This window comes from Garra rufa, chromosome 18 (assembly GCF_049309525.1).
Source record: "Garra rufa chromosome 18, GarRuf1.0, whole genome shotgun sequence".
Lineage (NCBI taxonomy): Eukaryota > Metazoa > Chordata > Actinopteri > Cypriniformes > Cyprinidae > Garra > Garra rufa.
Genome location: NC_133378.1, coordinates 41,209,444 through 41,220,560, shown reverse-complemented (window position 1 = coordinate 41,220,560; position 11,117 = coordinate 41,209,444). Strand labels below are relative to the sequence as shown.

The following is an 11,117-nucleotide window of genomic DNA, read 5'->3' as shown; positions in this document are numbered from 1 at the left end:
TTCCCTAAAGTTACCAAAAAAAAAAAAAAATCATATTATCATTTGCACTACTGATGATGCCATTTCCCCCCTTATGATGTATTATAAAAAAATTCTTCCGGACAAGCTTTTCAGAATAATTTGGTTTGCCCATTATAATATAAATAATTATTGCGTTTCAATATAAAATAATTGCATAAAATAATGTCTTATATCTATCTTAAACTAAGCATTTTGTCATGTCCCTGAGTTTGTGCTTAGAAAATGATTGACAAAATGTGCATAGTGTCTGATTTTTAGAATAATTTAAGTATTTATTTGTGTTCCTTTCTTGTGAAATATTTTTTCTAAAACACACAAGATATTTTATCAAAAATAGACTGAACTCAACCCTGTCGCACTAACCATTCTACACGTAATAATTTAGACTTTGCTCATCTGTTAAATTATTTACCAGAAATGATTAGTATCATACTTATTCATTTTTTTGAGGCAAAAGTCAAGCTTAACGACTCAACCCCGCCACATAAATTTAAGATGGAAAATGATTTGTTTTAAATCCATAAGTGTATATAATGTACTTGTTTTATTGCTGCCATATATGGTCTACTCTCTTACACTTAACTCCTACAACCTCAACCCCGTCACAACTATGTGTGTTTCTCATTGTGACGGGGTTGAACTATTTCATTTAATCCTTTTAATAAAAAAAGATATAAATAATAATATTTTTGATGCATATAATAGTCAGGGAGGGTACTGTCAAGCTTAAAGACTCAACCCCGTCACATAAAATTAAGATGGAAAATTATTATTTTTCAACGTTTTATTTGAATCGTCACAACTATTTGTATTTGTCATTGTTACAAGGTTGTAAACTTGTGAAAAAAAAAAATATAAATAATATTTTTGAGGCATATAATAGTCAGGGAGACTACTGTCAAGCTTAAACCCCGTCACATAAAGAGGTTGTAAACTTGCAACGGGGTTGAGTTGTTTACTTCATTTATTAATCTTTTAATGAAACAAATATAAAATACTCATGGTTTCAGCTGATATATATTTATCAAAATCATGACAACTTGTTTTAAATATATATATTTTTAATCTAATATGTACACTTACTGTAAACTTTGACAATCATCCTGCATCAATTGCACCCACATTTGCAGCAGAAAGACAATGTTGGCCATGCAGATATTCTGACACAGAAATACACGAAAAAAACCTAAAATTAAAACTAAATACAATGTATCCCTTTAAATTCGTTACTGACTTCAACCCCGTTACACCTTGTCACATTAATATTTTTTGGAAAAAAACAGAAAAGACAATTAAGAATGAAAGCATTTCTTGCTGATTACCAGCTGACAAGTTAAGGACTAAAACAATAAAATTGTGGTTTTAGTTAAACTTTTAAATTAAACACATTTTACAAGAATAAAGAGACCATAGAGACACAATTGATGTGTTTTTAGCTTCAGTCCTGTAGAAATGTGAAAAATATGATTAATGTTGCATTTGTTATTAGGGGAACACATGAGCAGTAGGTAAATGTTTGTTTTAGAACAAGTTCTGCGTAAATATCCTTTTTAAACCAATTTGATTTTGTCTAATACGGGGTTTAATTCTGAAAAAAATAAAATTAATAAAAAGTCGTTAATGCATTGAAAAAAAATAACATTTTTTCAATGCATTTATGCATTTTTCAATGCATTGAAAAAATGATTTTTTTCAATGCATTAACGACTTTTCATTAATTTATTTTTATTGCCTAATAAAAAAATATATATTTTGATGCCTAATTTTGTAGGCTATTTAGAAAATGAATCATATTTAGTTGGAAAAAAAATTATATTCCGAGATGTTTTGTTGTTTTGGGGTCTGTTGACTATTTGCAGTGATCCACCCTCACAAAATTTAGCAGTTGAGCCCTGAAAGAGCCCAAATCCTGGATGAAGAGGTTGAGTGAACCTGGTCTGGACTTTGTGAAGGAGGATCATAGTATCTGAGACACTGTAGAAGGACAGCAGTCCTGCCCGGTGGTCCAGATACACCCCGATCCGGTGGGACAGGGGTACGCTGATCTCCGTCTCCTCGTTGTTGTGCACTAGTGCGTAACTGAATATGGAGCAGTCCAGACTCCAGGAGTGCCTGTTGTACCCAAAACCGCTGTCGTCTCCTTGCCCAGTTCTGTTGATGTCTTGGTAGGACACTGCGATGTCAACGCCGTAAGGCCCGGTCCAGACCACCTCCCAATAGTGCCGACCCATCAGACCTTCCTTGCTTAGGACTTGGGCCCACCACTCAAAGCGGTCCGGATGTTCTGGATATGATTGAGGCTCAAGACTGCAAGCCACAGCCCCGTTCTTCTCCGTTAACCAAAGGTTCCTATGAGCCGTGTTTGGGTCCAGACTCAAGGGAACCAAAACTGATGAAAGAAAATGCAAAACCCAAGTAAAGCCTGGCTTTGCCCCAAAGCAAACCAAGACTGGTGTATGCATGCTTACTTGAATCTCCACAACTTAGTATGTAAAACAGAACTTAATGTGAACAAAGTATCCTTAGCTAACAGAAAAAGTACTAAGATTAATCTTTACACTTTAAAAAACTATTTGTTGAGTCAACTTAACATAATTTGTTACCTGGATGCCTTAAAATTTTCAGTCAACTCAAAAAAGTTTAGTGATTCAACTTAAAATTATTAAGGCAGCCAGGTAACTCACCAAGCTTTTAAGTTTTAACAAACCTGTTTTTTTGTTAAGTCAACTCAAATATCTAAGTTGTCTCTTAGTGCAACTTTGACAATTTTTGCAAAATTGACTAAACTTATTTGAGCTGACTGAACTTAAAACTTTAAGACAGCACAGAAACATTATTTTAAGTTTACTCAACAAATTGTGTTGTTTGTTTTTTACAGTGTAGGGATTGGGATCTTTCTATTGTACCTTTGGTTTTCGTTTTCAAATTTGAACAAAAAGGTGGAATAACTTACATTGTAAAAACTCCTCCCTTGTCTTGGGTTCTTTAGGCAGTAGGATCTTTTCTGCAGTCACTAAAGGGACATGATATGTGACAACATACTGGTTATTTGGGCATCTGTAGATCTTTTCACAAGGTTGGACACATAGGATTTTGCCAAGTACTGTGGAGCCCCTAAGACAAGACAGTGCTGCATTTCTCGAAAGCATTGGGTTCCCACAAGTCCTTGAAATCCTTAAAAGTTTGTGATTCGAAAAAAAAAAGGAATTGTTTTTGAAAATAAACATGTATAAATAAAGGTCCTTGAAAGTGCTTGGATTTATTTTATGCAAAAGTTTTCTGGAAAAAATTCAATATTGTCTTCGGTCTGCTAATGTATTGTTTCGCCTATGCATGCTAGTTTACTTACGCGCTACGTAAGTGTTTCCTGCTTGAGCAATGTTGCCAAGTCCGAGGTTTTCCTGTAGAATTGGGCTACTTTAACACTGTTTTTTATGTCAGCGGGTTGAAGCAACTCCAGTAACTTAATATTTATCCCCTAAAATGCTAATTTTACTAGGGGAACCCTGCCAAAAAAAAATGTATTTTACCCTCTGGAATGCAATTTTTACCAGGGGTTTGGGCTACTTTTGCTGCGTGTGAGGTACTTTGTGTTCTATGTTGCCATAGTGTTCATGCACACACAAAACTACTACAGATACACTGTGAAACATTGCAAAAATAGACTGTAACCGTTAAAACTTGATGCCTGGAATATGCAAGTTTCAAGATATTTGGCTCACCAAAGAAAATTACAAAGAATGGCTTGCCAGAGAACCAAAGAACCATCATTTGGCCAGGTGCAGCATATATCCTTAATATAAAACTACTAGTTGCATGAGCCTACGCTCTTTTCAATAAAATCCATGCAAAAGTTGATATCAGATCCTTTTGGAATACAGTAGGTTGTACCAAATATTCTTCAGCTTTATGCAAAACAGAAATATGACAAATAGAATATCAAATCTCTGTTATTTGGCAAAAAAAAAATAAATGCTTTTTGCATAGTAGTGTTTGACACAAGAAAACTGTAACAATGCATCTTACAAGGTAACACAATGTAACCTTGCTCTCACTCGAAATGTATCCCCGTATTAAGTCCTTGAATTTGAGGGCATTGGACCTTGAAAGTGCTTAAAAGTTCCTTGAATTTCAAGTTAACTGAGGTGTGGGGACCCTGTAAGTATATTGCATATAGAGACCACTGGTGGCAATGGTTTGACGATCTACTTACAATGCTTTTGGGAAACGCAGCCCAGTTGTGTTTGATTGGGGTTGGTGTTAAACCACTGTCCTGAAGTGATTTAGATATGAATGAGATATGAAATTTGTACTTCAGTTGTTACAAACCCATTCAAAATGCCTGTTATAGAAGGGGTCAAGTAACGTCACATTAAACCACCAAAAAGATAGTTTAATCATTTTATAAGAAAAATAACTATGACTGCACACATATAGCATTCAACAGCAGACAACAGATACAGTAAAGAAACATATAAACTGAACTAGACACAAAGAAAGTCAGTTAAATAAAAACAAAAACAAATACAGATCAACAAAACACAACGGACATCCCGGACGAGCCCCCATCTGCTTTTCCAGGTACGTGACAGTAGCTTTTGTGAATTGACAATTCTTAAGGTTTAATTTTAGAGATGCAGGAGATATACTAGTGGGTATATGTTCAGCCCATGACTCACAAAACTTTTGCATTTCTATGAGAAACTTTGCGTATAGTTTGTGAGGATATGCATAGTTTGTTGGGGGGAATGCAAACATCTGAGAGAGAATGCACAAGCATTGAAATATATGTTTTCTTCCCATCTCATGTTATTGTTATCTCTTTAGGGTCTCCAGGGTATTCTTTACAGGTACAGCTAACGTCAAAAGCGATCATACAAAATACATGTTATTGTTTATTTAGCACTGATAAGATCTTTCACATAAAATATGTATATATTTTTTTGTTTGTTTAGTGATTGTTGTTCATGAGTCCCCTGTTTGTCCTGAACAGTTAAACTGTCAGAAAAATCCTTCAGGTCCCACAAATTCTTACTTTTTTCAGCATTTTGTGAATTTGAACTCTTTTCAACTATGACTATGATTTTGAGATCCATCTTTTCACACTCAGGACAACTGAGGGACTCATGCAACTATTACAGAAGGTTCAAACACCCACTGATGCTCCAGAAAGAAAAACCATGCATTAAGAATCAGGAGGTGAAAACATTTGAACAAAATGGAGATATGTACATTCAGCTTATTTTGCCTAAATGTCATATTTTTTAATTCGGTACTAGTTCGGGTAGGACATTAGTGTAATAAAATAGCCCCATTTTAAAAGTGGTTTGCAGGCAACCACTTTTATTACATCTGTCATGGAGGGCTGGTGTCGTGTTCAGCTCCAACCTTAATTAAACACACCTGAACCCGCTAATTAAGCATGTTACAAACTTCCTGGCAGGTGTGTTGAGGCAAGTTGGAGCTAAATTCTACAGGAAACCAGCCCTCCAGGACCAAGTTTGAACATTTATGTGGACTAAATTTGTTAATTAAACATGGCTTTTTACCTGCTAAGAATATCCTGGTCATTTCCAGTCTCCAAATGTCCTTTATATGTGCTGTTAATGAGGTGAGGGACTTGATCACTTCTCCAAAAGAGAAATGTGGGTTAGCGGTCAGACTGGGCAAGTCATTAAACTCAGAATCCGGCCAGCGGGATTGGGCCTCCTACAAGATTTGGAGATAATCAGGAGAGAAAAAAAGGGATCTACAATAGATTAAGAATTATTAATTTAGTAGCCACTTTTACCAAAGCAGTTTGCTCTTCACATGGATCAAACATGCAATCCGCTGATAACAAGCCCTAAGATTAAGTACTACATCAGTGCTAACCCTGTTATCATGAAAGACTTTAATACCATTTGTTCATGCAAGCTTTGTTTCAAGACTATAATAATGCATTTCTTCAAACAGTCTCTTGATCTTTTTGCAGCTCTAGTGGTGCTTTTACCTGGAGGAAATAGATGTGATCATCAGTATGTGACAGTTGCTCCAGTTCGGACTGCTTTCTCTTCAACTTCAAAATCTCCCTTTCCAGACCTTCCAAATGTCCCTGAATCTGGTCCAACTCTGTGGACATCTGACTTTGGACCAGTGTAATCGTCTCTGTGTGGCTTCTCTGTATAAAGCTGAGGAGATCAGAGTAGATCCTGTCACCTTCTTCCTCTGTGGCTTGAGCCAGGTTCTGTTAGTAGACATAGAGCCAGATGTACTTAAGAATTTTAAGACATTTTTTGAAATTGCTCAGATTCTTCTCTCCAAAATGAATCACATTTTTGAGGGCCTAAACATGCTCGAAAACTCATGAAACTTTGCACACTCCAAAAGTGGTGAAAATTTACATTTGACAAAATATATACAATTTCAACAAAGTGCCCCTCGTGCTGTTTCACATACATGTACGAAATTCGGTAGACACGTGTAACACACCAATATCTACAAAAAAAGTCCCCGATAGGGAGTTGCAAACAAGAAGTCTTATTATTTTAAATGTTCTCTGCACGTTTGAGCCATTTTTTGCTATTTCCAGACATTTTATTTAAAAGTACTCCTCCTAGAGATTTAATCAGATCAACACCAAATGTGGTCAGTCTAATCTAAAGCCTTTTGTGATGTTAAATTGTGAAGATCTTGAGTTTTCATTAAAGTTTGTGCCTGTGGCAGCCTAACGAATTTTGATGTTTCGCCATGAAACAGGAAGTTTTTATAACGCAATGTTTGATCTGCTCCAAATTTCACATGTTTAATAAGAGTCCTGTCCTGAACACATCCATGACAATATTCACTTATAACCATAGCGTCACCTGCTGGCAACAGAAAGTGACATGTTTTACGCTCTAACAAAGAGATTTAATGCCATCAGCAATATATTTGGTCAGTCTACTCTTAAGTTCTTTGCTATGTCAAATTGTGAAGATCTTGAGTTTTCATTAAAGTTTGTACCTGTGGCAGCCTAACGAATTTTGATGTTTCGCCATGAAACTGAAAGTTTTTATAACGCATACAATGTTCAATTTGCCCCAAATTTCACATGTTTAATAAGAGTCCTGTCCTGAACACATGTCCATGACAATATTCACTTATAGCCATAGCGTCACCTGCTGGCAACAGAAAGTGACATGTTTTACGCTCTAACAAATTCCTTATAGAGATTTAATGACAAAAGCATTATATTTGGTCAGTGTACTCTAAAGTTCTTTGCTATGTCAAATTGCTAAGATCTTGATTTTTTGTTGAAGGACGTGTCCATGGCGCATGACGGCAGTCAAAGGTGTTATAACTCAGCCAAACAATGTCCGATCTGCACCAAACTTCACATGTTTGATAAAAATCCTGACATGAACACATTTAAAGGCCAGTATTCTGTTATAATAATAGCACTGGCAACTTGTTTGACACTAACTTAAACATGCAAATTCCAATCAGCACCAAACTTCTCATGTTTGGTAAGAGTCCTGGCCTGAATACGTCTAAAAGCCAATATTCAGTTATAATCATAGCGCCACCTGTTGGCTACAAAATATGTCATACTTTGCGCTAACTCAGTCTGCACCAAACTTAATATGCTTGATAAAAGTGCTTGCCTGAGGACATCTACAAGCCAATATCCAGTTATAGTCATAGCGCCACCTCCTGGTAGCAGGAAGTTTGGCACATATAAAAGACTTTGACATCGTCCTTCTATATTAATGACTTTAAATGCATATCGCTCATTGTTTGCTGTTTTCCTAAAGCAAGGGGGTGGTGAGCCCAGGTGCGAGGGCCATTCAACGCTGCTTGCAGCTTTAATTTTGTACTTGTTCTTGTTCTAGTTTCGAGAAAAGTGTATAACTTTTCAGCAACACTAATGGCATGAGATGTTTCTGCAAGGTCCCTAGCTCTCCCATCTATTTTTCATGGTCCAGCTCACTTTGGGAAGCCAACCAATGGTTAAATTATAGCTTATGCATATTACTCTGGGATAGAAGAAGTGTTTGGAACATTATTTCATCTTTTAATTAGTCACAAACCTACCTTGAGGCTTTGTGATGCCTTCTGGATTTCCTTCAGCTCAGCCTCTCGATCCGTAACCATCTGCTTGGACTTTTCCAGCTGCCTCTGGGAATCATTGGACAATGCCATTCAAGACACTGTTTTACATCCATTTTCAAGCAACAAGTCCATGAACCAAACCCAACCATTTAAAATGGCTTGTTTATGCATTGCATATTAAAAACTTGTACTTCATTGGACTCCAACCAACCCTACCCCACCTTTACCTGTTTCTCTGCTCGTTCTGTAGCGGCCGAGACCATGTCGTGTCCTTTGTGGTTGGTGTCCAGCATGCAGAGGCAGCAGATACATTGGCGGTCAGTGCGGCAGTAAACCTCCAGGAGCTTATAATGTTGGGAGCACATCTTCCTTTGGAGTTGTCCAGTGACATCCACCAGTGAGTGTGCGTTCCCCAAGTTCAGATCATTGTGCAACTTGAGGTGAGCTTCGCAGTAAGATGCCAAACACACCAGACATGTCTTGATGGCTTTCTCTTTCCTACCAGCGCAAGAGTCACACTCCACATTCTCAGCTTGGTCTGTCTGAAGTCCTGTCCTCTCCAGTTGCTCTGCAACACGAGCAACAGATTCGTCCGGATCTGGCACAGAAGCATTGGAATCATCCAGATCTGTGGCCGAATCCTCAGATTCATTCAGATCTGCGACTGAAGCCATATATTCCTCCAGATCTGCCCCGCATAAGGAATTCTGAATACACTGAGAGCAGCTGTTTTCCTGCAGGTCCTGGAGGCAAACCGAGCACATGCGTGAGTCCTGTTCATCTGCCATTTGCATGGAGAACAAGGAGTTTGGTGTTAAAGGGACTCCACAACCAGTTTAGTTTCATTTGTTTCCTTGTGCGTGTTTGTGGGCGGGACTCTCTTATGTGTGTGTGGCCACAGATACACAGAGAACTGAGGCTTGCTCTAATCTGAAACCTAATGCAGAGAGACACACGGTTGCTTGCCAGGATGTTGTCGCTTTTGCGTGTTTATCAAAATAATACCTGACTAACTCACTAGTAAAATGAATTCATATGAGTTCACAGGAGAGACACTGTACTGTACCATCATGTGGTTTCAAGTCTCTTTTTATTTTTGTCAGCTGTTATTGTGCATTTGCATACAGAACAAAAGTAAGATGGACATTTTACATCTTATACTGTTGATTTTTACCGGTTTTATTATTTTTATTCACCTCCAGTGAGTATGTGTTATATATATGTGGGCAGAGCCCAGGTGATGTGCATTTGTGAAATGCAAACTTGTGTAACTTGTTAAGACAGACAATAAAACAGCAGGAAAAGCCGTAATACAGGCTGTTTCATAATTTACAGTGGCATGCAAAAGTTTGGGAACCCCTTACAGAATCTGTGAAAATGTGAATAGTTTTAACAAAATAAGAGAGTTTATGTTTAGTACTATTCTGAGTAAGATATTTTACATAAAAGATGTTGACATAGTCCACAAGACAAAAAATAGCTAAACTGATTAAAATAACCCCCTGCAAAAGTTCTTGAAAACTGTGTGTGGTTACTTAGATGATCTATGACTGTTTTGTTGTTTAGTGATAGTTGTTCATGAGTCCCTTGTTTGTTCTGAACAGTTAAACAGGTCTGCTGTTCTTCAGAAAAATCCTTCAGGTCTTACAGATGCTTTAGTTTCCAGCATTTTTTGCATATTTGAACCCTTTCCAGCAGTGACTGTATGATTTTGAGATCCATTTTTTCACACTTGAGGGACTCAAGGACAACTTTTAAAAAAGGTTCAAATGCTGATGCTCCAGACGGAAACACAACGCATTAAGAGTCGGGGGTTGAAAACTTTCTGCATGTTTTCCAGAAGACAAATTAAGTACTATTTATCTCATTCAAATTCAAAACGTTTTCACCCCCGCTTTTTAATGCATCACGTTTCTTTCTGGAGCATCAGTGAATGTTTGAACCTTTTGTAATAGTTCCATATGAGTCCCTCAGTTGTCCTCCGTGTGAAAAGATGGATCTCAAAATCATACAGTTATTGATGGAAAGGGTTCAAATAAGCATAAGATGCTGAAAACTGGAGGATTTTTCTGAAGAACAGCGCTCTTCCAAGCAACCACACACAGTATTAAGAACCAAACTTAATAATTTATATCAATAGTTTCAGCTATTTTTTTCGTCTTGTGGACTATATGTAAACATCTTATGTAAAATATCTTACTTGGGACAGTACTGAATAAAAAATAACATTTTGTATGCTCTGTCTTATTTTGTTAAAATTATTCACATTTTAACAGATTCTGGAAGGGGTTCCCAAACTTTCTCATGTCACTGTAATTTCGTATTCTTGTATAGGAAGTGGCATTGGTTATTTTTTTGCTTCATGACATTTCTCTGATCATTTTATGATCAGTATTAATAGCTCTAGATGTTAATGAGTAATAAATGTTGGGTCCTACTTTACATTAGGTGGCCTTAACTACTATACATTTAAATTAATCATTTGGTACAATGTACTTATTGTGTACATACATGTTTTTACATTGTATTTATATATTTTTAAAAACCTATATGTAATTACATTTGTAATTAATTTCTGTAATTACCACTAACCCTTACACCCTAACCCACCCTTAAACCTACCCATACCACCAAACCTGTCCCTAACCTTACCCATATCCCACCTTAATAGAAGCAAAAGTGTTTTGCAATGCAATATGACCACATTAAGTACATTGTACTTACTTTTTGATGTAAGTACATAATAGTTAAGGCCACCTAATATAAAGTGTGACCAAATGTTGTCTGACAGCTGACCTTTATATGTGACCCTGGACCACAAAACCAGTAAGTAGCACAGGTATATTTGTAGCAATAGCCAAAAATACATTGTATGGGTCGAAATGATGGATTATTCTTTTATGCCAAAAGTCATTAGGATATTAAGTACAGATCATGTTCCATGAAGATATTTTGTAAATTTACCACCGTAAATATATCAAAACATATTTTTTTAAGTTATATGCATTGCTAAGAACTTCATT

General features: G+C 36.6%; 1 protein-coding gene across 1 annotated transcript; it reads right to left on the bottom strand.

The window, feature by feature from the left end:
• Positions 1 to 1,762: 1,762 nt before the first annotated feature.
• On the bottom strand, positions 1,763 to 8,948 carry LOC141290682 (tripartite motif-containing protein 16-like). The gene is made up of 4 exons (XM_073822782.1): positions 8,322 to 8,948; positions 8,077 to 8,160; positions 6,014 to 6,247; positions 1,763 to 2,447 (listed from the first exon to the last, which is right to left on the bottom strand). The coding sequence occupies exons 1-4, from the start codon at positions 8,886 to 8,888 to the stop codon at positions 1,794 to 1,796; spliced, it is 1,539 nt and encodes a 512-aa protein (XP_073678883.1). The 5' UTR covers positions 8,889 to 8,948; the 3' UTR covers positions 1,763 to 1,793.
• Between the last annotated feature and the right edge of the window lie 2,169 nt (positions 8,949 to 11,117).

Coding starts and splice junctions, on each gene's coding strand:
- LOC141290682 (XM_073822782.1), bottom strand. CDS start 8,888: ATGCAAATGGCAGATGAACAGGACTCACGCATGTGCTCGGTTTGCCTC. Junction 8,161..8,321: donor CAGAACGAGCAGAGAAACAG/GTAAAGGTGGGG, acceptor AATGATTCCCAG/AGGCAGCTGGAAAAGTCCAA. Junction 2,448..6,013: donor ATCACATCTATTTCCTCCAG/GTAAAAGCACCA, acceptor TTTGGGGCAAAG/CCAGGCTTTACTTGGGTTTT.